The sequence below is a fragment of the Cyclopterus lumpus genome, chromosome 1, assembly GCF_009769545.1.
Source record: "Cyclopterus lumpus isolate fCycLum1 chromosome 1, fCycLum1.pri, whole genome shotgun sequence".
Taxonomy (NCBI): Eukaryota; Metazoa; Chordata; class Actinopteri; order Perciformes; family Cyclopteridae; genus Cyclopterus; species Cyclopterus lumpus.
In genome coordinates, this window is record NC_046966.1 from 12,380,714 (window position 1) to 12,408,148 (window position 27,435).

At 39.0% G+C, this 27,435-nt stretch overlaps 1 protein-coding gene across 1 annotated transcript; it reads left to right on the plus strand.

The window, feature by feature from the left end:
- Positions 1 to 536: 536 nt before the first annotated feature.
- chrna6 (cholinergic receptor, nicotinic, alpha 6) lies at positions 537 to 19,530 on the plus strand. The gene is made up of 8 exons (XM_034534533.1): positions 537 to 594; positions 9,715 to 9,854; positions 10,898 to 10,942; positions 13,050 to 13,159; positions 14,238 to 14,445; positions 15,961 to 16,590; positions 17,658 to 17,930; positions 19,405 to 19,530. The coding sequence occupies exons 1-8, from the start codon at positions 537 to 539 to the stop codon at positions 19,528 to 19,530; spliced, it is 1,590 nt and encodes a 529-aa protein (XP_034390424.1).
- The last annotated feature ends 7,905 nt before the right edge of the window (positions 19,531 to 27,435 follow it).

Genomic DNA, 27,435 nt, shown 5'->3' on the forward strand with positions numbered 1-27,435 from the left:
TTGTATTTACTGACTTTTTTTATGGCTCAGCCACAAACAAATTAACGAGCATTTGAATGTTCCCCAGTGTGAGTTGAGGCTATTGTGTACGATCTTTGCTCTGTTTAAACCTTAAGAAAACTACGCCGTGGTGGTGCAACACTTGTCTGTAGTTACTGGACACCAGTGTCACACATTTCTCCTGAAGACAGGTTAAGTTTTTATTGTATTTACAGATACATTTTCTCTTCCTGTCATCCACGGAATCAAATTACGCCTTTTATCCTTCAGAGCGAGTCATAGCGGCTCTTTCCTCCCTGTGTCGAGTCCTTATGGATGCGCCAGAGGGGAGCTCTGCACTCATAGGGGAGGGACGAACGAAGTCAAGTTCGGATCAGATCAGGAAGGAGCGCACCGGCAGTTTTGGAAAGACGGTACCAGGGGAGAGACGCACGTTTTCATGCCATTACACATTATTTATTTCGCTCATCGATTGAACAGGCAGAGTTCCTTCAGAAGAAGAAAAAGTGAAGAGGATCCTCAAACGACACGGGGAGATGCAGCCGGCGGCGAGATGGACTTTGCTGCTTGTTCTCGTGGGTTTGATAGCGCGAGGTAAGTAGTGTGTAAGGTAGGCATAATGTAGATGTGATGCTTTCAGATACGTATTTATTTCACATTTGTTTGGTTTAGGTGAGGCGATGATACGCTGTGAGGTTTGGGCGCCAGTGACTAGACAGTCGGAGATGGTTGAACGCTTTAAAAAAAATTACTTTGTCATAATATTTCAGCTGTGAGAAGTCAGCAATTACGTTGTCGAGTTTATGTCCAGTGTGTTAAAGCCAACAAAAGTTCAATAGTCATTAGATCAATAGTCATCGATAATCAGTCCAATCTTTTTTTTCCACTTTTGTTATCATTTTGAAAATGACGCAATAGTCGTTAAAGTACCCAACGATTTAATGCAAAACTGTACCCTTCAGTTATTTGTATATCTCTCGTCATGCTCGTGTCATAAACCTCATCCATGACTCCGTGTTAACTAGGCCAACAAAATGAAATGCGGAAGAATTCGAGGGATGAATTTTGATGAATGCAAATTTAGTTTTGAGGCGTGAGTCGTGATTTAGGGAAACCAAAACAGATTATAATTTGTTTACAGGGTCTGTTTTCCTGTTTACGGCTGGTGAGAGAGTTTGTAGGACACTGTATTATTCAGACAGAGGGCAGATAGGTGGGTTTCAGGCAGGGGAGATTGGCAGATTGTGATAAAAAACCTCTTTAATTGGCATGTGCGTCTGTGGATACGTCTTACAACCTTATTTCTTATCAATTATGGTATGAATCAAATGTTGTATCTACATTTGTATTAGTGCGTTTGTTTTTCTACTGCTTTATGAAGAGATATAACTATATCTTTTTTTAGACTATTTTGTCATTGTGGTCACTTTCTCTTCAATTTATCAACATTATTATTTTTAGGCTATTGTGTTTAGCTGGATTAAGTTTAGGATTACGTTAAGGGCAGGTGCGAGTCAAAATTATGGATGTATTGATGGTTGAGTTTAGGACTAGCAAATATACACACACGCACACACACACACACATATATATATATATATATATATATATATATATATATATATATATATATATAATTTGTATTGTTTAAATAAGGAATAATAAGCAGCTTTGTCTGTAAGCATTCAGTTGAAATTGATTGGATAAGGAAGGAAGAGAGGGACGGAGGGAGCAAGACATGATTAATGGAAGGAAGGAGGACAGGGTAGCAAGGAAGGAAAGGAAGGAAGTATGAGAAGGGAGGAGGGATTTGGTATTATTGAAATGCACCCATACTTAATCACTGTCCGCAGCTGAGGCAGAGAGCCCATGTGACCTGGAGCCACTCTGTGGAATAGATGCAGAGACGGTAATTATGCCGCGGCATTTCAAAGCAGTAACGTAAACATTTGCTCCAAAGGCATAAATATCAGCTATCTGATTTATGCAAGGTGGCCGATAGGCTCGTTATGGTTTATCGGGCTCTACACACATATTTGATTCCATGCATGACCCGCTTGGCTGGGGGTGCCTCTGTTTGTGTGTGTGTGTGCGTGTGTGTGTGTGTGTGTGTGTGTTACCCTCACTCTCTTGTTCGTAGCATTTGAAATCATTTGTAAATGTTTGTGTATATAGTTGTGACCCTGAATCTCAATATGTACATCTAATAATGGACTCAGACACACTGCTAAAGACAAAGAGACTTCTGGGAATTAAGTGTCAGCATCTTGAGGCTCCTGGTATTTACTGGGGGGCATCAACAGTGATGTTAACCGGCAGATGTTCTAAATCTGAATACACATCTACAGATAATTGTACCCATCCACCAATTTAAGACTATACTAACAAATTCAAGAACACGTCCACCTCTTTATTTTTACAGATGTATTTATACAATCACAAAACAAGTAGTCCACATTTTAATAATAAATACTTTTTGTAAAAATGTAATATTGCAGCAGAACATCGACATAATACGATCAAATAAATAAAATGTATATTGAATGTAATGTTTGTACTGATCTTATGTGCAAAATGTTACAAACATATTTAAAATCTTTGTTTTGCAGTATCAAGTGTCAACTAAAATTAGATTTTTGGTTATGTTTAGGCAATCCAAAGTACTTGGTTAAGGTGAAAAAAATATTTTAGTCTTGGTTAAATGTTGAAAAAAAGCTGATTTGGATTAGAGGAAACATTGCTAATTAATGTAATCAGGGCAGCAATTACACTTCCTCTGGAACATATTTTTCAGAGCAAATTTGTAGGATATAAACACATTTTCCACATCCGGCCAGTCAACCAGAGATGTACCGGTACTTTGTTTGGACATTTAAAAGTCATTATTGCGTGATAATCACCTTGTCAAGTACAACATTACACTACCAGACACTACTGTAACTGTAGCATTTCTCTGAAAGGCTGATTATAGTTTGCGAATTACTCTGATCAACATTTATCAGAACCCACATCAAAACTGTGACACCACATTTGTTTTAAGGTCCGTGTGTTGGGAAATGTAGGCGAACAGAGTGCTTATGTGACCATCCCGTAAGCTACAATGTTAGCCTCATACATATCTACACCAACTGATCTGCACATAGAGGTCCCGAGTGCCTTAAAAAAACATGAACAGAGTAAATAGCATGTACACATATATACATGTTGCTTCTGGTGGTTTCAAAATGTGCTACTAATGTGTTACCTCAGCCTGTAGCTATTCATGATGCTGTCCCTTGTTTTCAAATAGAAGCTGCTCTCTTAATATATTTGAATGCATGACTGATGATCCTGTTAGTGAACTGTGGTGATGTGAGGTATGTGTGTGTGTGTGTGTGTGTGTGTGTGTGTGTGTGTGTGTCTGTTGCTGCGTGGTAACAAGGCTTGTATCACAGTAACATTTATAGAGCAGAACACAGAGCAGAGGGGGCGTGGCTAAACACAAACTGAGTCCGCTTCAAAACACTGTGTCGTCCGCCCTTTTTCATGAACATCCAACTTATCATTTTATTTCACAATTGTACACATAAAGTTTGGGAGCGTTTTTTTTATTTCCACAAAACGGATCCATTTAAATCTTTTTTTGTGCCAACACATGTTTCACTTTTAACACTTTTCATAATAGTGTATGTATTGAAACATAATATGTGAACTATCTCAAAGAGGACACGTTTTTGATGCCCAATCTTTCCCGCTCTGGCTTCTCTCAAAGATAGATGCTATTTAAACCCAGGAAGAATAATATGGCCACTTCAGGGTCTCACTTACAACCAATCACCACAAAAATGAGATATTCACTGTTCAGATAATGAACTACAAAGGCTGAATGACTCTTACATGAAACATATTCAAATTCATGTAACCCACTTTTTGGGCAACGCTCCTTGAGGCAAAGATGTGCAATTTCTATTTGATCTGCTCGTTTTGAACGAGAAACAAGTTAATTTTCTGATAGATGTGCGGTCTTCTGTGAATGTCACAAGGCTTTTAATAGCACTGTATTATATGTATAGTAGTGCATATCTGCTGAAAAAACCCAGAATGAAAGAAAAATTAAGGGAAGTTGTTTGCAAGGTTTTGAAAGAGCATGCTGCGGTCACGCATTACATCTTTTCCTTTACCTTTTACTGGACACCCACACACACACACACACACACACCCACAGACACACACACACACACAGACACACACTACACACATTCCTGTCTCCACACTTTCTCACTCACAAATCTCTTTTTGGTTCTGTTGCTCTTTAATCTCTGTCAGTTGACTTCAGCTCCTTTCAACTCAAGGAAAGCAAACAGTATAAGCAGAGCATTTCAGCTCATGGCAAAGCATTTACTCCTTTGTACAGTGTTTACCACACACATTGTGCATGATGAAGATATTAAAGTAAAAACACACTTTCTCTTCCCCCCCTCTCTCTTCTTTTTGCTCTCACTCTCCTGTAAAAGCATTTGCATGCTCAGGGGAGAATGAAGGCCAAATGGCTCGCTAACACTCTCAAACAGCCCATAAAATGGCCTCTTCTTCTCCATCACTCATTCTCTGTCCTTCACACTCTACCCCTTTCCCCCTCTTCCTTCACCTCACACTTGCTCTTCATCATCGTCCTCATCTTTTTCTAGTTTAGCCCTCTTGTCTTGGGTGCATTAAATATCTCACGGGATCTATATTTTAATGAACTTGCTTTTTGAAAGTGTTTTTTGACATGTTCTGTATAGCTAATTGAATAATTGATACTCTAACACTTGAGTACATTAACTCTACATGCTGCTAGGTTTAGTCTGAGCTCACACACTGCCCTCTATCATGAACTGCAGCTGACTTATTTATTTTCCTGATTTAAAAAAAAGGAGTCCAATTGGAAAGATAAGCTTAACCATTAGCTATACAGTTATGTAAAAAGCCAGACTGCTTACTATATTTGAATTATCATTATATTAGGACATAGGTAGTTAATGAGTATACATATGTTTATGCAGTGGTGAGGAAATAATTGCTGGAAAGACACAGCACATGGTTGATGTGACAGGACAGAAAACTGTGCAATTATGGGTTGCGCGTTCAAAACATGCCTGTTGAAAAGGGGCGTTGTGCTTTAACTGTGGTGTTGCTGCTTGCAGCTATCTCGAGAAGAACTCATACAAACAATTTCACACTCAACACCCCAAATGGGTGGCTGGGTAAAGGAATGTCTAATTCCTTACCCGTCAACTAGATGCCAAGACCTGGTGATAAATTAAAAAGTTCCAAGTTGCATCCTTGGGTCTTGAGCTGCCATGACACATAATAGAAGTTGCGTCGAACACACAAGTTTAGGTATTCACGTTCAGAATCCCCCGTGAAATACAAATAGACTCTACTGTTAGGTAAGATAAGCCACCTGGGCCTTGCGATCTAAAAGAATTCTCACTAAAACAACTCTATATGTATGATGTTTGTTATTATTGTATTATTGAACTATGTTAAAACTTACAAAAGGCACCAAAAGCCATTTTAAAAATATGCAACTCAACTGTATACTACTTACTGTGCATTTCTACAGCTAAGCTGTGTTATGCAGCCTGTGGCAATGTTATATGTGTTATAAGTCAGTAATGCAACATTTTTATTCATTCACATTATTTACAATTTATTGTATGGAGTTGTAATGACAGAGCGGCGCTGTTCAGGCTATCAGCTTGTGCTTGTTGACTGCAGGGAAGTGAAGAAAAGTTGAATTGTAACGTTATCAAGCATTGATATGGTGTTAGCAGGCTATATGCAGCATCCAGCAATCAAAGATAACTGCAGTCAATGAGTCGCTGTCTGCCCGCAGCCTGGTGACATGCTGGACTCCATGCTGGAGCCTTAAAGCTCCTCCTCCGCTGCTACACAGCTGTTTGCTTGTTTTTCATTTTTTATTAATATTTAATGTGTCAAATGTTGTGTTGTGTGTCACGGACATGCTAAAAATTGTGGCTCACATTAGAGCAGATAACACCAACCCAGTTTTAAACACTTCTTCTTCAATGCAGAGTCTCATTGCTACAGACCCACAGTGTACACATGTTGGCCATGTTCTTGATTAATTTACTAATTAAATATTTGTAAATGTTGGGTTTATTTATGCATCCCAAAATACATAATTATTTATTAGTATTGACAGTTGTGTCTTCAATAGGCCTCTTTCTTCTTCGTTTTCTACTTTGTTTCTAATTTCTTTACCATAAAACCACATAATATGCTAATCCAGCCTGATGAAAGCAGCCAGCAAAAACTGACAAATGAGATTGGTTGACTAATAAGAGAGAGAGAGAGCGAGAGAGCGAGAGAGTGTGTGAGAGAGAGAGAGAGAGAGGGGGGGGGGGGGGGGGGGGGGGGGTAAGAGGAGGGGAGGCGGGACGTGACAAATCCAGATGAAAGTGGGTAAGTCTTTTGCTCATTTACTTATATAATGGTTCTTTTATGATTTTGAACGTGAAATGTATCTGACCATGTTAAATGTTTGCATGCTTGCGTGTGCAAATGTGTGTGTGTTTCCTGTTTAGATCAAAGAGCTGGTTTAGTGAGTGGACATAGCAGAGAGCAGCTCTGCCTTTTAAATAAGCACCATACAAGTTCATTTTAGTCCAGCAAATTTCTCCACTTCTTTTCTTTTATCTTCTAGTTAAAATGACAATGTTTCCATCTTTTCTACCTCGCTTCTTTTCTTTTGTATTCTATTTTTTGTGTTTGTTTAGAAAATACTGCTTTCAACATTGTGTATTTGAATTTAATTTTGCCAGACACGGATTGGCTGTGTTTGTTCCCATGTTCCTTTTAAACTGTATTTAGCATAGCATTTGCACATGCTAGGCAGCTACTAGACAGAAGCTATGAAGTCTGGATTCTCATAATCTTCTGAGTGACATCTTAAGAAGGCTTTGCTTTCAGTCTCCTCTCTTCTCTGCTTGACTTGGTGTTTTCTTATTTCCCTTGTCATTCTCTCTAGAGGGCTGTCACCAGAAGTTCAGAACCAGCTGGGTTTCTGGTGTCATTGTTGTCTGCATGAATAGGGTTATCGCTTGCCTTTGAGAGGAGCATCTTGATTTAATAGGGTCAGCACGGTTTCATCATCAGCAGTTCAAGGCCTCCTCTAAAGAAGTCCATTTTAATTAAGATATTTTTCTCTCATCTATCCCAAACTCAGTTTAGCTGATTTATTTGTCAAATGAGGCTATATTTAAAAAGAGTTCAGAGGGAAACAACAGAAGTATCTCAAGGAGAAATCTGCTGTCTTGAGTTCTGCAAAGTTCGGATAGTAGACATCGTCTTTGTCTTACTGCTTCCCATATTTCTTTGTCTTTGTTTGTTGTCTTGTTTGTCGCCGTCTTTATCTCTTTTGCATGATCCGCCTCCAATGCAGCTCTATCCTGCATCCTCGCCTCCATCCAACCACCTTGAGAGCGGCTCCACAGAAAAGAATGTGGTATTGATCTAGATATTTCACACGGTGATGGAGCGATCGGGTGATGGGGTGGTGGAGCAATGGGGTGATGGAGTGATGGAGCTGTGTATCTCCGCGAGAACCTTCGGAGCACTGGGGGTCTTAAAGGAGGAAGAGTGGGTGATCACCTTCACAAAGGGCAGCAGGATGTTTTGTTGTGACTCAGTGGGCCTCAGAGCAGCAAACTGTGTGGGGAAACTTCAACTTGTCGCTTTAATATGTTTCACTTTGAAAAGGTTCGTAGAATACACAACAAACCACAAGAACGGGGTTCTATTGGTAAAGTTATTTAACTAGATTTAAGAAAGTTACTCTCACTGTATGTCACATTTTGTCTTTTTCCATCACTGTTTTCCACCACATGTGACTTTCACTAGTTAATTTGTTCCTTGTGTATTTAGTCTTTGTGTTACCATTTCAGTGTCAGGTTGTCTGCTAGTTTATGTCAGTGTTTAGCCTTCTTAGGATTTTGGATGGTCTCATGTTGCCTTTAGTGTTTGACAGGAAAATGAAAAGGAAACTGAGGCTTGACCTAGACGAGTCAGTGCATCCTGGCTCTATATATTCCACGTTGGCCAAGCCAGGGAGTTGTTAGGCCAGGTGCAAGTAACTCAGATACAGGCGTACTTAACACTCAGTAAGTAGGCTGGTCTTATAATAATAATAATAATAATAATAATGGGTATTATTATTATTATTATTATTAACACTCAGTGAGGAGGCTGGTCTTATCCAGCATTCGTAGCAATATCTGTAAAAATAATGCGCTGTTATGGACTAGCTGCACAAAATACATCTCTAGACTGAAGTATGTGCCTCTGCTTCCATGAAACTGGAAGATCCTGGCTTAATCAGCTATTTAGGTTTCATGAAATAGTCCCCAGATCCCAGAATGTCAGAAAGATCTAGAAAATGACTTATGTTTTGTATTATAAATATGCCTTTTTTATTAACAATTGCAGTCACCACGAACTGCGGGGACAAATACAATGCGTTTCCTGTGGCTGTTTCACAATAAAGTATATTTTGTTAAATACTTTTAATGTGAAGCATCGATAGAGCGAACAATAATGGCTGATACAAATGAGATTTAATTTCAACCCTGGTGGAAATGGCGGAAATTATTGAATGTAAATATACTGAATGGCCGTTGGTGACAAAAGAGTGACCATTAATAGTATCAGAATTGGAGTTTAATAATCTTAAGGATTATGACTAAATTAATTCACTTTTGATTTCTCAATACATTTTGCTCATAACTATGGGACAGTGTTTTAAATGTGCTACATTTTGGATTAATGCCATTGTTACATTAGCCAGAGAGTGCAATGTATCTATATCAAGTAACACTGAGTATATTCTTTAAAGGAAAACAACAACAAAAAGCACAGAAAATAAGCTGCAGCTCCTCCCACAAATCAATTCCTCAACTGGGCTGCAGGCTATCGTCTTCAACTCCTCTGCACTAAGTTAAAATAGCTTGCCATGCATTTTCCACAAGGTAGACGTGCTGATATTGTGCCTCGGGCCTTCTAGGCTCCTTCCTGGATGATTAGTAAATAAGACCCTTCATAAATTGTGTACAGCACTTAAGCCGCAGTGCAACCAAACATGTACCTATATTTAGATACGTTATAATAAACCATGAACACCCTAAACTGCCCACACCTATCGAAGAGGACATTATTTATTGAGTTTAAATGCAATTTGATAGATGTAGATCACCTGCCCATAACTCCTCCTAAAAAACCGACAGCATTGCTTTTGGGGCTTTTAAATTCATACTTGTACTGCACATACATGCAATGGATGTCAATCAATTCATGAATTTATTCCAGCAATGACAATGACTATTTGGACTGAAATTAATTAGTGAACCAATGACCCTAAAGTAAATACGAAAACAGACTATATGATATCATACCATTCAGAGTGCTTTGTGCTTCCTTACTTAACAGCTTTCAGTGTCCATTTAAAGCAGCCCAATCCCCAAAAGAAACAACCAAAAAGTTTACTCATGTCACAGACTGGTTCAAAGAGTTATAACGCTCAGGGACTTTCTGATAGACGATTGCTCAGATTCCTCATTAAACTAATTTTGTTTTCCCTTTCCACCTCCTCCTCTGTTCTTACTCACAGTCACTTATTCTGCCACTGACCACTCTGTTTGCTCCTCTCCTCTTTGTCTCTTTCTGCCTGTCCAGACTGCTTTTCATCCAAGGCAGAGGACCGGCTCTTCAGGAAACTGTTCAGAAGATATAACCAGTTCATCAGACCAGTGGAGAATGTCTCTGACCCTGTCACTGTGAAATTCGAGGTCTCCATCTCGCAGCTGGTCAAAGTTGTAAGCTACACACACACTGGAGTAGATATTCCAATCATTCCATCTGCACAAAACGTGTAAATCCTCAGTTCAATATGATGTCAAAGGTGTTTTAATCACCTTTGCACAATCATTTCATACCTTTCTTAATATTTGTTTTGAGCAAAGTATGAAACTTTCACTAATAGTAACCTCCCAACAGTATATGTGTGAACTGAGAGACGTCTTCCAATGAGCATCTTGATCATATTTCATACCTTTGATACAGAAAAGGCAAAAGATAAGCTGCAGAACGAGAGAAGTGAATACAGTCTTTATTTTTTAGTCTGTTCAATTTCACGGATTGTAAAAATGTCACACAGTGTTGTTATACACTGCTGTTTTGCTTTGGCAATGTTAAGTTTAAAGCAGTGGGGGATGGTTAGGGGGAGGGGGGGTGTTGCTGCACATCCCGCAGTGAAAATAGGTTTACAGCTCAAAATGGAAATCCTCAGATTAAGGGGAAATTGCCTGCAGGAACCTTTTGCAGACTTGACGGATATATAGCTATATCGACTTGCTCGGCAAGGTGAGATTAATCTTAAGGTGAGCGTGTGGATGTGCACTGAGCGAATGTAGGTGTGTGTGTGTCTGTGCGCAGAGTTTCACATATCCGGTTGTACATAGTGTTTTAGCTGATATATTTATGTTTGTGGTTTATGTGGAATTCTGAGAATCACAGGACTGCAAATCCAACTGACTCAGGTCACAGAGCGGTTGAGAGGAAGTGACATCTGTAACCTCTCCATCTATTATTAACTTACTCACTATCAACCTTTTCAGTCAAAGATTAGAGGAAAAATTTCATTTATTTTTGAAAAGTTTGAACATTATTTTTCCTGGCTATATTCGTCTTTTATCTTCTTTTAAAACTCCACATGGTGTACACTTTGCTTGATGAGCTGATGTAACAAAACACACACACACACACACACACACACACACACACACACACACACACACACACAGACAGACACACAGTACTGCATGTTAACAAGCCGTCTTCCTTCTCTTTGTCTTTGTAGGATGAGGTGAATCAGATAATGGAAACAAATTTATGGCTCAGACATGTAAGTACACACACACACGCACACACACATACACACCCACAAATGCTAGTCACGAGGTAAGGGAAGACTGAAGAGAGGTATGTTGTCACATAAGCAGAAATCAATGGGATGCCACACTCTGTCTCTCACTATCCTTATGTGTTCATGTGTGTGTGTGTGTCATATGTCATACATCACTGAAATGTTAAACACAGTAATAATAATAAAGAACATGCGACAAGTGAACAAGGATATATCTTAGATATATAATTGAATGCATCAGCCAGTGATCAGTGTCCGCATTATGGTGAGTCACGCTCGGTCTCTCAGCAGATCCATAGCCATGGTCCCTGAACTCCGACCTCCCACAGCCATTCTCCCAAATAACATACCCTTTCCTCCAAGCTGCCTGATACCTTCAAGTAATTTTTTCTTTCTTTTCACTGTACTAAATCAGAATTTATTTTTGATACCCCAACGCCCCATATAATTTAAGCTTCAATGTATCATAAACATAGAGACATTGCCCTTTTAAATCAGTGACTAATTGAGGGCCAAACAGCTGTTGTATGCTGTTGCAATTCAATGGTGGCTAAGATGATACTGGGATCTCTTTCAACCGCTCAAATTAAAATGCATTGAAAGGCCTGTAAAGGATGATCGTATTGGTAATGGCTGAGCTGTTTATTTATTACAAGGCATCACTAATGAGAAGCTGTGTAAACACCACAGTCACTGATACAGATTTTGATTCGCAGCCAGTGGGTTTACAGTGTTAGCCTTTTTAGAAAGCCCCCCTTGAAGAATGCATTGCATCAGTTCTGCAGTGACACTGCAGGGGATTCCTTCTGCAGCAGCGTACACGTGTTTCCAAACAAACAAGCTTCAGTGACTACTTTTATGAAAGGGATAAGATCATTTGATTTTAAACGGCAAAAGATACATTCCTGTTCCTATTACTGTGGTTTAGCTGGTACAGAGTGTCAGGGCCGGCTTTTTTTATGTATTTCATTGCATATGAATTTCAAGTTGAGACATTGGTTCTTAATCAATTTACAGGGATCAACGCTTAACATTGTCTCTGTTGTTCGGCAGAGATTCAGAAGAAAGCTATTGAGACAGACCCTCTCACCAGCATTTAAAATAATAAATAATGAAGTACTGTTACATCTACTTTCACTATTCATAACTGAGAGATGCAAAATATAATGGATTGTATCTGGTGTATGCTTTTCTTATATTTACTTAAAGGAACAAGACTATAAATATATTACATACATTTGAAGAAGTTAAAATACTAATTCCCAAATGTAAAGAAAATATGAGAAAATCCTATTTTGCTAATGATAATTACAATAATAATAATATTAATAATAATTTACGTTTATTAATTTGTGAAAACTCACGTTGTTGATTATTGTTACACTTAACAAAAATGACCCACTACTTGCTTCTCATGCTGTCATGATGATAGAAAGTAAATGCAGGATAATTTATTTTTGTAAACACTAAGCCATAAACCTCAACCTATCAGGAATTACATCTCCAGCCAATCATATTGAAAACTCCCTGGATAGAAAAGGCAGTGTAGCATGAAGTGGTTAATTAAACATCTCCCAGATCATAACAGGATATTAATCCTCCTTGCTAATGAATGAATTAATCTTGAATGCAATGCAAATAGCCAAGACTAATGGATCTATGGCTCATGAAATGTTACCCGCAGGTATGTGAATCAAATGCAGTCAGTGTTCAGTCAGTGAGTTATTTCCTCATATGGTCCTCTTTGAATGGCTCTTTATTCAGATGTATTCTAGATGTATTATTTGCTTACTGAAGCATTGTGGCTCTTTACCAGGAGGAAATGCATTAATGAGCACACATTTGCTTGATTTTCTGTGAAAAAGCAGTGAAAGCACGCATTTTCCTGTCAATAAACATTATATATTTTTTTCTCTCCATTATCTTTATTTGGCTCTGCTGTAATACATCAAAGGAAGTTATGAATGCAGTATAAATATGCATTTCAAAATATTCCCATGAAGAGGAATGTCTCAAGTGACTAATACAAAACAGATGGTTGGCTCCCCGACATAATCTCAATGTTTTTTCTCTTCTTCTCTTTCAGATTTGGAATGACTACAAGCTGCAATGGATGCCGGCAGAGTTTGACGGGATTGAGTTCATTAGAGTTCCATCGAACAAGATCTGGAGACCCGACATTGTGCTCTACAACAAGTGAGACTCATCATATTTATCATTAGCTTGTTGTTTACCTTTAACTGCAAATTATGATCCCCCTACTCTGCAGTTCCCCTCAGTTCTATGGAATGTTTTAGCTTCTTCCAGCTCATTGTTTTGGTTTTAATGGCCCGCAACCTCACTGCTTTGGTTCTTTTTCACCACTGTCATCTTTTTTTCCAGCAGCAGCAACTAGCTGGTCAACACAGTGGAGCATTTAGCAGCTAAGGAGCCATATGTTTCCCTCAGGCTTTGGTAGAGACCAAAACAGAGTTAAAATGGAAATTAATATTGGACTTACATTCACCCAGCAATGAGAATCCAGACTCCAAATGAATGCTAATGTTGCTCTGTGTCTGTATATGTGTAAATAGGCAATTGTTTGCAAAAAACTGAGGTAAAAGCTTGACAGTGTTGTCTCATATGGTCACGTAATGATGTCACCTCACCCTTATTTCACTACTATTTCTACAAATTAAACTATAGCTTTTCGGTAGAGATGACAGATAAGAAATCACATGTCAATCATTTTGTAAAAAAATATTTAATCATTTCAGCACAATAACTTGTGTTAGTAGTATCATCATTAAAATATGTCATTACTTACAAATTCCTGTTATACCTCTAGCTGCTGCACTATTTAATTACACTGAATACACAAGCCTATTATTTAGGGTCAGTTTGTGCTCTGCTCTGGTCTTTTTGTCTTTGTACTGACAATCATGACTCGTAATGTTAATCAAAGGCAATTTTGTATTTCACAATAATAATTAATAATACAGTTTCACTGTCTTCTGTCTTTTAATCCTAATCATATCTTTCTTACCTCCATAACCCCACCTTTCGTCTTCTCCCCTCTTGTGTTTCTCGCTCTCATTTCCTCCTCACCTTTCCTCCCATTGTTTGACATCTCTTCTAACCTTTGTGTCCTAATCAAAACCCACATATGCTTGTATCATTATCTCCTCATATCCTCTCTGCCATGGGTCTACCTCTGCTTTATTGCACACACACACACACGCACACACACCTACACACACACACACACACACACACACACACCAATCATATACAGCGCTGTAGGGGATTTCCTGGTGGAAGATAAGACCAAGGCTCTACTGAAGTTTGATGGTACCATTACCTGGGTTCCTCCAGCTATTTTCAAATCCTCCTGCCCCATGGACATCACCTACTTCCCCTTCGACTATCAGAACTGCTCCATGAAGTTCGGCTCCTGGACTTATGATAAAGCCAAGATTGACCTGGTACTTATTGGGTCTAAGGTCAGTGTTTGTTACTGTGTCCAAGTTTGGCGTAACTATCAGCTTTTCTTTGATCTATTTCATTATTTTTCTTTCTTTCTTGTCTTGTCCTATCTACAAGAAAAAACACTGCTTACAGTCATCCATCTAGATACTGTATGCATCTACTGCAGATATCATTGTTTTTGTTTTACATTAATAAAAGGGGCACGCCACTGATTTTACACAACAAGGTCAAATAACTTGTAATAGTGAGCACTACTCAGTCTGTGAAAACAGTTATAATGTCTTCTGTAACTCGGGGAGGATATCGCTACAGTCTTGAGGAAATAACCCTGATGGTGCCATGGTGGTGCCACTAGGGTCACCTTTAGTAATACCTACCTGTGTCATAAACTTGGGACAAGGAGTTTGAATGCAGTGGGTATTTAGGGTAGGGTTGGGCAAGTGTAAAACGTTTCAAACCGGTTTGATATATTTAACCAAACACTGGACAGCACTGAAGAATTCGGATAATGGAATGAACAGGACCGGCAAACAAAATGTTACCATTAGGTGTCGCACTTGACTTAGCAGCCCATAGCTCGGAAGAGTGGCTTATCATTAATATGAGAATACTAGTCCGCCTTAAAGGTCAGCCCACCTTACGTGAGCCTGGCTGGAAGTTGGCACTAACCTCATTACAGTTTAATCAGCAGGTGGCAAGCAAGACACAGAAACTTGACTTAGGAGCTGTAGCATTTATACACCAACAGCCTAAACTGTACACACACAACACTGATATGATGTTACTGTTAACTTCATACTCACCATCGCACACATGCTCTCTCTCTCTCTTTCATATCTCTCGCTCTCTCTTTCAACTGCACACTTGCTAAGATGATGTGCCGCCGGGCTTCAAAACACTGACTGGCAAAAACGCGTCTTGTCTTGTCACTCCAAAAAACATGAATTTCCTAGTAAACAAATACAACTTGCGACGTGCAATGCCCAACGACTGCCTCTCTCCATCTCCGTGAAATTGAATCTGCTTCATGTTTTGCATGGCAGTAAATTGTGGACAGTCTGTGAGACAATAGACTCTCCAATAGTCTGTTTTTATAAACAAACATGAAATTGGAAGCGCAACTGTTTTAGTTTTGTCCTTACTTAGAGGGACTCTGGTGGATAATCAGTGGCTGCACTCATGTTCCTCTTCACTTCCGATATTGTACAATCTTTTTTTTGGCCGTTAACATCACAGAACGGCCTACAGTGATCAACGTCTTCTTGCAACGACATACAATATTTTGGGTGCATGTGGACATGAAACTTAGGTGAAAATCGGTATTAATTTGTTTTGCACATTCTAACAAATTCATATTCATCAGCAGGGAAAAAAAACTGTAAAAACCAAATCCATGAGTCTTATTTATATGTATTGTCCTGACCGAAAGGGAAATGTAAGAACGGTAAGAATGGTAAGCAGACCCTGCATGTTGTTCTGGTGTTAAATCAATGCATGTTTTCATTTTAAGATCTTTATCCATTACCTAGGTGAATCTGAAAGACTTCTGGGAGAGTGGAGAGTGGGAAATCATTGACGCTCCGGGCTACAAGCATGATATCAAGTACAACTGCTGTGAGGAGATCTACCCAGACATCACCTACTCCTTCTACATTCGACGCCTGCCCCTCTTTTACACCATCAACCTCATCATCCCCTGCCTCCTCATCTCTTTCCTCACAGTGCTGGTTTTCTATCTCCCGTCCGACTGTGGAGAGAAGGTCACGCTCTGTATCTCCGTCCTGCTCTCCCTCACTGTGTTCCTGCTCGTTATCACCGAGACCATCCCCTCCACTTCGCTGGTCATCCCGCTCATTGGAGAGTACCTGCTCTTTACAATGATCTTCGTCACACTCAGCATCGTCATCACCGTATTTGTGCTGAATGTACACTACCGCACGCCAATGACCCACACGATGCCGGATTGGGTGCGCTCTGTGTTTCTTAAAGTGCTGCCTAGGATTATGCTGATGCGGAGACCGATTGACGAAGACAGCAAGCCTGAGGGGTTGGATATCAGTGGGGAGGCAGGAGGAGCTGGAGGGGGAAGAGGAGGCGGAGGAGGGAAAGGAGGGAAAGGAGGAAAAGGAGGGAAGAAACGAAAGAATAGCTTGATGCAGGTAAGACATACCCAACCCAAAACATCTAGTCCACTTGAGCTCTTAGTCTCAAGTGTCTGTACCTGTTCTATAAACCAGAGAAAGGTGAACTTGTTCATTCATCTTGATGTGGCTACCCTGGGCCACATCATTTTGTGAAGGCCAACTCGAGGCACTACAGCACCACACCAAGCACAGTTGTTATTGAATATTCTACACTTTCAGGAAATCTCCTCTGGAAGGCATTCATATAGTGTCCACATGAAAAGACAGAAATATAGTGTATCAATAAAAAATAGAACTATGATCACAATCCTTTCTCCCCATCAACAGTAGGGCAAGTGTCTGTGAATGTCCAAACATTTAAAGTTAGTTTATTTCCATAGCTATCCAGTTCCTTTCTGCTTCTATTGATGATAAGGAAGAGGTACGTAGGCTTTGACAAGTACACTATAATTTAGAGTTAATTTTGCAGCTGCATGTCTGAAAGACAACTCAATATTATATCTAAAATTGAATCAATTGTGTTTCAGCTCTGGTACAGGGAACCATCATAGTGGTCCTTGATGAGGAGAAGTAACTGAACCACCCTACAGTAATACTCAAGATATATTTATATTCAAAATGTAGTCCTCCTTCTGGGAATCCACCCTTGGATTACCTCCACTAACAGACTGAGAGTTTTTCTAACAATTTGATAACTTGCTTGTCAGACCATCACTGTCGTGCATCTTCGAGCGCTCTTGGGATCTAGATGCCTATTTCCTGTAAGTATAGTGCCAGTTGAATCCACTAGAAACCTCTTCTCTACTGGTAAAGACTTTTAACAGAGTTCTCTCACACACTGTTGTTATTGAATCATACTGTAGATACATTGGCAGCGCCGAGGAAGCACCACAAATTAAACAAAAAGTTTTAATCCCCAAAACACTGGAAACATCTACTTCATATCACCTTGTTAATGTTGCACTTGCTGTATAGATATATCCCTGGATCCCAATGTTTTATATGACATAATTACCCAAGAATGTCATATTGAATTGAAGGAGGAAGTGAAATGTAATCCAAACTCTGTTTGTGATCCCCAGCAGGTTGGAGGAGGCTCTCTCAACTGTCTGGAGTTCGGGGACAGTAAGTTCTCGTCCGTGGATGGCTGCACTGGTAAGAAATGCCCTTGTCCCTGCAAGCATGGGAAGGAGACCCCAGAAACACCAGACATGGGGAAGATAACACGTCAGCTGAGTCCTCAGAGCATCAACACCGTGGTGGCCTTTTCTGTGGTGTCACCTGAGATCAAACAGGCAATCGATAGCGTCAAGTACATTGCTGAGAACATGAGGAGTCGCAACAAGGCCAAAGAAGTGAGTACTTCCTTTTTTCATTGTATTTGATCACTCAGAATGTCAATGTTTCAGAGGTAAAATACATCAAATGCAACACATGCTTTTTAATCTAGTGCCGCTGCTGCTCAAATGTTATCCAACAAATGTGTTTTGTTTACATTTACTGTCAAATTCATACTGTGTAAGCCAAGCAAAAGCATATAATTCAAAAATCAAAGCAGGACAGAGGGAAACGAATACGAAGTAAACCATCCCCAGCTAGCCATCAGAGTTGATGGTTGCCAAACATTGTAACGTCACATGTGTTAATTATAGCAATAACAATGGCTCTATTGTATTCAAGTGTCCCAGTAAGCATGCACAACACCAGGACTCTAAATGGCTGGATGGAATTCAGCTATCCTTAATTGCATTGTTTACACCTGTGCTTTATGTCAAAAAATCTGCTGTGAAGAAGTTCTATAAGATAGAATTCAAACAAAGACACACTATTTTTTTTGTGTGACAAAAGAAAGACAAACATTGAAATAATAAACTATGCTAAACATACATAGCTTACAGACCATTGTATATTTGGACCCACTGTACTTAAATGATTATTGCACAGGAATAGTTTAGATTTTACAACCCATATTTTGCCCTGTCAGACGTTAATCTAATAATACATGGCCAAACTACGAAAGACACCTCAGAGCCTTCACACAAAACAGCCTTCATTGTGTGGTCCCATAAAGACAAAGCCCTATCTATTGTACGTGTGCATTTGAACACATCCGACAATAACATGCTCAGTATGCCCTCTTATTGTAAATGCAATTTGACTATTCTGAGCTTTACCATTGTTGGAAATAATAATATATATAATAGTCACATAAGAAATATAATATTCCAGTTTCTAAACTTTATACAAACTTCCAGCCGGTCATAGGAAGCAAAAACACAGCAAGTGTGTCAATGCATAATGTATGTATGCAAAACAACTCTGAACAGCTGGCCCTGGAGAGTTTTACTGTAATTCTGGTGTAAATTCTGGTGTAAATTAGAATCAAATCATTTTAGTTGTGAGTCGAGAGCTCTCCCTCCTCTCTCTCTCTCTCTCTCTCTGTTATAAACACAGTGGTTGAAATCTCCCAAAGGGTAGAAAAAGTCTTTGATATGCAAATATTGTGGCTCAATGAGCTTTGTCAAATTGCCTGTCGTTTATTTTAACGTTGTGGTTTGAATGCAACTATCATCGACAATTCCTCCAATGTAAATTATGTATATATTTTCTTTTGGCTTGCAAGAAATGTGTGGGTGTTGCCTTCTTTCCATCCTTTCTGTGTAATCCGCACATCCCCCACCCACAAACCTCTCACCTGTAAATCACCTGTTTTCTTTCACTGCATACCTATCCTCACCTGCTTAAAAAAAACAATTGTCCTCAATTTTCGTCTTTCATTTGTCACTGTTGACACTCTCACACCTGTTTTCTCCCCTCCCTTGCTCACAGGTGGAGGATGACTGGAAGTATGTTGCCATGGTGATCGATCGAATCTTCCTTTGGGTGTTTGTGACAGTGTGCGTCCTGGGAACCGTGGGCCTCTTCTTCCAGCCTCTTCTTAGTTTTTTCTCATAACTGCCAACCGATTAGGGTTCACTGTCACCCTGCATAGACCAATCCTGAACAAGCTACTAACTCTCAGTTCTCGGATGGCCAATCAGAAGACAGCATTTTGAGTCCTAAAGGACTATTTGCTGTGCTAGTTTTGTTTCTTGCCTTTTGCATAGAGCAGTAATATAGAACAATGGAAGTTTTCAGACTGGCTGATAAACTGCTTAAGAGGTACAAAGGTTATAATGCCTTAATTTTTATGCCCTTTAAGAATGCTTATTTTTTACCAAAAACTGGACTCTGCCTTTCTGATAACATTCATAAAAACAAGGTTAAAATGCAGTCTCAAAATGTGTTCATTCAGCATTTTTCACAAGTTATACGTTTAAGAAAACAAACTTTATTTAAATTATGAATAATTTACAGTTTACAATAATTAAATGTCTCTCTGTTTTGTTAGGTTTGTCATGTTGTAGAGACCCTTTTTAACTGTTTTTGTTAGTTTTTTTTCTTTTATCAAATCTTACATCCTGTCTTCACTGATATTATATAAAGGTCTTTACTTAATTTTGACAACATGTTTATTTACTGTGTTTTAGCCTCCCAGTCCTAATTGATATTAGAGTTTGGGTCGCATCAAAACTTTGCACATCTAGTAGTCCTTCAGGACTGGGGCCAGAGAATTTTAATTCAACAGATTTTTAGCAAACTGAGAACACTCCACCTGCAGTAGAAGTGACACAAACTCTACCACACTGAACTCCACCTTGCAGCAAACAACTCTCCCCCATTGAGCTGACTGATGATTGTCATGCCCGCTCCCCAGTCGAATCAAGCTGCTCACTGTCAGAGCCAATCGCGCTCACTGCTTTTTGTGTCATTTACAATTAGAGTTCAGGAGCACTTGGCAGTTCTTTTTGCAAATAAGGACAGGCTGTTCTTTTTTTGTAATTAGAAACCATGTTTTTATAAATGTTCTCTCTGATTAATGTTCCACAAGGTAATTGGTTGGCCTGGTAAATATTGGATTAAATGGTACTTGATTAGTTGCTCCTGAAATAGCATTTCTATTAATTTATGAGAGGATTCTATCATCCAATTCCAAGCCTATTCATTTTATTTTCACTTTTGATTAAGTTTACTATTAAGAGCAAACATGCAACGCATTGCTTTGATCACAAATATAATGTTGTTGGATTACATCTGTGTAAAGGTACTGCTTATTTTATGCCATTTAATTTATCCCCATACTTTTTGATTATATGATGAGGAAATGCACAACTCATGCTAAAGGGAGCAAACATGTTTGTACAAATGATCTTTACCTTGCTTTTCTCTTTGAACTTAAATAAATACAATATTTGTTCAAATAAAATGCATAATATTTGCTGGTAGAGGTTTTAAAATATGCTACGAGGACTTTACACAAAAGCATTTTACATGCACACACACTAACACAATGACACGGGGGGATTTCTGGGATACTTTTGTTTCCCTTATGCACAAAAACAGCCACAGGATGTATAATTCAGCCTCCAGTTGCAAAGTCTAATTCCAATTTGAATGCATCATTATGCATGACAGCGCCACATAATCATATTTATCTATCAAAAAGTTCATGTGTAAAGGTATGTTGCAGTGGCAGAGTAATTTGTTGCAGGCTGTAATTAGTCACTAGTTCCTGGATTTGAAAATATCCACCATTTTTACCCCCGTCCACGAAACGTGTATGAATGCATGCCCCAGTGCGACATTCCATGAGGATAAGAGGAGATGCACACACAAAGCCATCCCTCCAGGCTTTTCTTGAAAATGGCTTCACCGGCCACACCGTCCCCAAAAAACACAAACAGCTGCTACATAAACTAGACTGGTTCAGCACAAACTGGACAAAGCATGGGGTGGAAGAAAAAAAATATCCGACTGGATAACCATCAACCTGAAATAACTTTTTAAGTTCTTGGGAACAAAGGAGCGATGTGGTCTGAGGGTAGCCCCGCAGCGGTCACCACCTAGCAGCAAGCAACTGGGGTCCCCCGACAGGGCGGTGAGTTCACACAAGCTGAGGTCAGTGCCATCAACAAAACTGTCTTAACAACACCTTTAGAGAGGAGGGCTCCGATTGATCAAAGGGAACCTTCACCAAGACCCCGAGCAAAGGCCCGGGGAACGCAACCTTCACTGTCGTTATGCACGTCTACACTGTCGATCTGCTCCAAGCATATGAGGCGTCCGCTGATGCGGAGCCCTCTCTACGCGGAGCCCTCTCTACGCGGAGCCCTCTCTACACGGAGCCCTCTCTACGCTCAGTTGCACCAGTTCACTGCGGCTGCGATGAGGTGTGTGAGTTAGAACTACTAGCTTAGGGTTAGGAAAAGATCGTTAACATTACTGTGGAAGTACTGTACTATAGCAGAAGATTAATACCGACAAAAAAGTAAAATACCGATGATGAAATGTTCAATAATCACATATAAAGTAATACAAATGTAATGCCTTTACATCCTTCTGTCAAAGTATAGGAGAATTATTTTTCAAAATGTTTTCTCCTGTAAATGTCTTTGGTGACAATATACAGATTGTGTTAAAACATTGAAAGTAGAAAGCAAACACATACAGTAGACATCCATCCACCAACCCGATCTTTACAAACGTTATGAACGCCTCATTGAATCCCTGCATTGCAATAAAAAGTCAACATCAATCTGCACTATGGTTGTATATGAACCTAATTCATGGAAGGCATGCCGGCTGCACGCACCCACAAACAAACAGACTTGAAAGAGATCAAAGAGCAGTTTGACTCACTGGATAATCTCTTCTATGGTAAATTATGGTGCCATCCGAGCATGAAACACATGGCTGTAGCCGAGAGGCTGGAAAGGCCTCTGTGATGCAGTGAACAGGGGCAGCTAACAGGGATCTGCTAACAGAAGAGAACACACTGTACATGCCGAGAGGCAACTAATTGTTGCCTAGTGGATATAGACCTAACAAAACAATTGGACAACAAACTGGAAAAGCTAATTAAATGGCTTTTCCAGTTTGTTATATTCTGTATGGACTCTGTTAACATTTTTGTATTTTTTTGTACTTTCGTAACTTCAGATAAATATGATGTCAATGCTGTGTCAACTGACGGCTGCACTGTCACTAAAATAAAGAAGAAATTGTTTCATACTTTTGTAATTACTTTTTTGTTATACAATACTGTGACCTTTTTGGACATACTAAACTGACTTTATTATGACATTTTATTTTATTTAACATTTGTATATATACTATACTGTGGGTATTTTCATGACTTTTTGCAAAATACTAAAGTGACTTTATTTGGCACACTATACAATTAATTTTTAAATGAGGTTTTTGACATACTATATACAATTAATTTTTCAACATGCTTTAAACTATTATATAATTTAACTCTCTTTATTTGATTTAAAAGTCAGTTGTTGACTTCATACAGCCGTTAATACAACTATTGGCTACTTCAATACATATGGCACTAAATTGCGCAAGTTAGACATTATTCTCTCTAACTGGACCTCGCTGAATTATAGTTGAATACCCTTGTACTAGATTATATTTTGTATAACTTTTTTCGACATACTATACAATATTTGTAGGACTTTTGGACATACTATACTATACTATGACTTTTTTAAATGACGTTTTTAAACATACTATAACATGACTTATTTTTAATAAAGAGATTGCGGGGGGTAAATAAGACATTATATTTGATAACATTAATAAGAGGGATGATGACAGTGTTGAAAACTGTTAAATGTCCTTATTATTTTAGGACATTTAAGTATTTGCAATAAAAAAGTATGCACATCTATGACTGCATATTGTGTTATCTGAAGCTCTGCTCACATAGTGACTGACAAAGAGTATCAAACAGCTGAGCATCAGTTTTAAATACATGTTAAATAGTTTGTGTAAACACTGGAGTGAATTGGTGTTAAGAGTTATGATGGACTGAGAAATGCGACTCACTTATAAAGAGAAATACCCTTTCAAGAACAACCACACCAACAAAGCTCTGAAACGGAGTCTTTAACACACACACATGATCGTTATCGTCAAGATAAGAATAGAAAAACGTGTTTTCCTTTAAAAACCCTGTGTTTCTGTTGGAGGACACGTGTATTGAACATGCACACCGATTCTGATACCTTTGGACATATACAAGGTGTTTTGTATATACTGAAATCCTTCCCGTACCTTTTTCAGCTGTACTTATGAGGGCGTTTCTGACTTTCCTCTTTTTCTTGTGGGATTTTGGAGGAGGAAGAGGTAGAGGAAGAGAAGAAAGACAGAGATGTGGTCCACAGCAGCAGAGAGGTGTTTCTTTGATGGCTAGCGGAGGCAGGAAATCACACGATGTAATGCTCGATGTTAAACTGAGCAACTCTCACAGGCACACTTCAGACAGAACAGTGGGAGGGAGATCTAGAACAACATCGCATACTGCCGATGATATTGTGAATTCGCTGCAAAATATATATTATGATTGCATGCTGCTTCCAAACAAACATTCTGACAAATAAATGAGGGAATGCATAATGCAAAACAATGCAAAAGGTTCAAGGATAAAATCATACCCATGACAAACACAGATTTCTAGCATTTTGAAGCAAAGTAAAGGGACAAAGTGTTATTTTTTTAGTATTTGAGTCCAAATTCAGGCGAGCTGCATGCGTACTCATGCACATAAGCAACAGTTACAATGTCATTTTGTGTTAAACACAAGAGGAGATATCCAGCTCAAGGGAAATAGTTGTACGGTTCAAAAGCCTGCCTTCATAAACATATCTCTCTATAAAAAAAACAATAATGCCACAGATTATGCACAAGCAGCAATCAACAGACACAAGAGTCAACAATATTATGTTTCATGGATTTAATGAATGACCATTGGGTACAGCAGTGGCTCCCAACCTTTTCGAATTGTGATGCCCCACAATAATGAAGTGGTTGTTTTGCGACTGTGACATGAAAGAGAGAAAGAGAGAAAGGGAAAAGAGCGAGAGAGATTTTGAGTGATGATTGTCAGTTCTCTGATTAATAAACAAAAATAAATTGTCACAGTTCTGGCCCTGTGTTTCCCTCTTCCCCGGTGTCTCTTTGTTTCCCCCTGTCTGTCTCTGTGTCTGGTCTCCTCCGGGCTCATTCACCTCACATGTCTTCTCACCAACTCAGCGGTATATCTACGACTCATCGCCAGGTCGTTGTTGTAACCACAGTGGTAGTTAGTTGTTCTTGGCCGCTCAGAAATGGGGTATTCTGAGCTTATTCCTTGTGTTATTGCATACCTATACTTCCCGTGTACTTCAGTGCATCGCCAGCTCTTTCCCCAACCTGCTGTGCTCACAGTCCGCTCCTTGCTTTGCTCGGCTCAGTCATCCACCATCGCCCTCTCACCTTCGGTCTCCATCTCAGCCTCTTGTCATTCTCACCACCCATTATCCCTGCAATAAAACCTTTCTCTTATTTCAATCCTTTTTTCTGTGTCTGCGTTTGGGTCCAAACCTACAGTCTGTAGTCACATAAATAATGCTTTGTTTGTGTTTAGTTAATTCAGAATAGCTAACACCTAATGTGAAAATGGGAACAATATATCCAGTATCTCAATTCAACAGTCCTTACCTCTTGTTTACTGATCACAAAGGATACATTTACATTATAATGTCTTCTTGTTTCAACCTACTGACAGTTGACTAAACAAAATATCCTAACACAAGGGAAGGTGTGCCACTGTGATTATCAAAGAGTCAGACTGAATCTCTGTTTTCTGTGCTGGCTTTTCTAAAGTAGCTTTGAATAACTGCAGCCTGTCTAGCTCTGTTTACTGCTTTATTCATGGTTTTAGTATGTTTTTTTGGGTCATCATATTTTCAGAACCCCTGATTTGAACCCTTCTGGCATGTGAGCGCTTGCCTCAGGATCACATACAAGTCTGTGCTCATGTCCCAGAGGTCCCACAGGCAGACCCAAGCATCATCCCTAGATCTTATGGTCTCATTCACTGGCCAACCTCTCTGACTTTTATAATTTCTTTCTGTGTGTACAATAACATCGGGAAGATGGTGGGACAAATCTGATCGGTTAACAGTTGTTCAACATATAAGGCTCTTTCAGCGTCAGCAGGGAAATGTTGATTCCTCAAAAAATGTATTTACATAATTCATGTATACAGTACATAGTGGCAGGATAAGTATCATATGTGTATTTGACTGAACAACCCCACGTGTGTAGTACTCATTATTATAGCCAACAAGTCAGACAGGAAAGAAGGAACAAGTAAGACATTTTATGTAAGTGAAGAGATTAAAATGGTGGACTAAGTACATCCTTACTGTATAATGACCTCTGTTAAACCCTTGTTTATTCCAACTTGTGTCTTTTTTTTTTAAGTGCCGGCCATCATTTATAGTTGTAATAATAACCAAGCACTGATCTCTGAATCTGAAAAGAAGTCTACAAATGCAAGAAACATGAACAGTCAAATGTTTATGAAGGTTTTAAATAGATCCCTATGTTAACCAATAGCCAACAATGTTATAGTCCAAAGTTGGAACAAACCAGAATTATGCTTTAACATATTAGTTCAACATTTTGGGAAACATTGATGCCACACTGTCTGTGTGTTAGCTATAGAGCCAGAAGCTTATTAGCTTAGTTTGGCATAAAAACTAGCCACTGTTCATCAAAACAGTCACAGCAAATGATCACAGTAAAGACAAAACCAGCGTCTTTTTGTTATATTATGTCTACAGATTAAACAACATACAAGTTCAGCTTTAGGGTTTTGATAATCATATTATTTTAAAGTTAAAGAAAGGCCAGCTAGCTATTGTATTTCTCCCATCGCCCAGTCTTTTTCAAGTGAAAGGGATTGTTGCCTAGGTATTTAAATGCAATCCTAACAATTTGATTTGTCAATGCAAAACAGGGTGTAGAAGAGAAATACAGAGCTGTAGAGAGTTACGGAGATGTTCATGACCATTCACTAGCACAGGACACAGTCATTAATAAATCAAGGGTCAACCCTGCTTTGATTTTGAAAATGTAAACAGGTTTTGCCAACTGACACACTAATGCACACCTCCTCATTTCGCTACTACAGCAAGCTAATGGTCAGGTGCTATTTTATACGGTAGGCGGATTGATTGACGCAAATCCCATTAATTTATTTTGCCCACAAATTCAAGATGAGTCATCGAAAATATCGTAACATAAAATAAGAGAGGTATTTTGAAAAAATGGAAACTGAATAATAATTGACTTTTTTCACCAGGTCTTTAATACAAAGAGATGATACGTGATCTTCTCATCTAAAGCTCAGCGAAAGATAATAACTGAATTGCCCTAAATGCTCAATTATTCCGTTAATATATGGAAATCAACAGGTTCTATAGAGATTCTTGGGAAAAATGCAAAAACATGAGGTATTGGTAAAATGACTGGGCTACATTCATTTTCATGGGAAAATAATCACAGCAGATCAAGCAACTTTGCTGAAATCGTGATTAAACATAAACATACAAGGACAGTGTGCAGTGGTCAAAACAGGTAATATCATTATATCTAGTCAGCCACGGTACTCATGTTTAAAGTGCTCTCTCAGGACGCTCCAGATCACTGATATCAAAGAGTCGATTCAGGGAAGTCACGCAATCTTCAATATGATCTGACACACTGAGACAATTGGAATGACATATTCCTCCTGCCTCTCGTCCTCTCAAATAAGTGTGGTGGTACAAGCTGATAGCACTGTGACAAGATAACAGAGCTTTAATGACCTACTCATAAGAAATCTTGTTAAAGACCCCAGCGCTAAGAGCTCTTCAGAGGAGTGGGCGGCAAGGGATATGTTTTTATAATAACACACTGATCGCTCTTTTAGTATCAACTTTT

Bases quoted from the DNA above. Each gene is read 5' to 3' on its own strand.
- chrna6 (XM_034534533.1), top strand. From the start codon at position 537: ATGCAGCCGGCGGCGAGATGGACTTTGCTGCTTGTTCTCGTGGGTTTG. The intron at 9,855-10,897 runs GTAAGCTACACA...TTGTCTTTGTAG, and splicing joins TCTCGCAGCTGGTCAAAGTT to GATGAGGTGAATCAGATAAT. The intron at 14,446-15,960 runs GTCAGTGTTTGT...TCCATTACCTAG, and splicing joins TGGTACTTATTGGGTCTAAG to GTGAATCTGAAAGACTTCTG.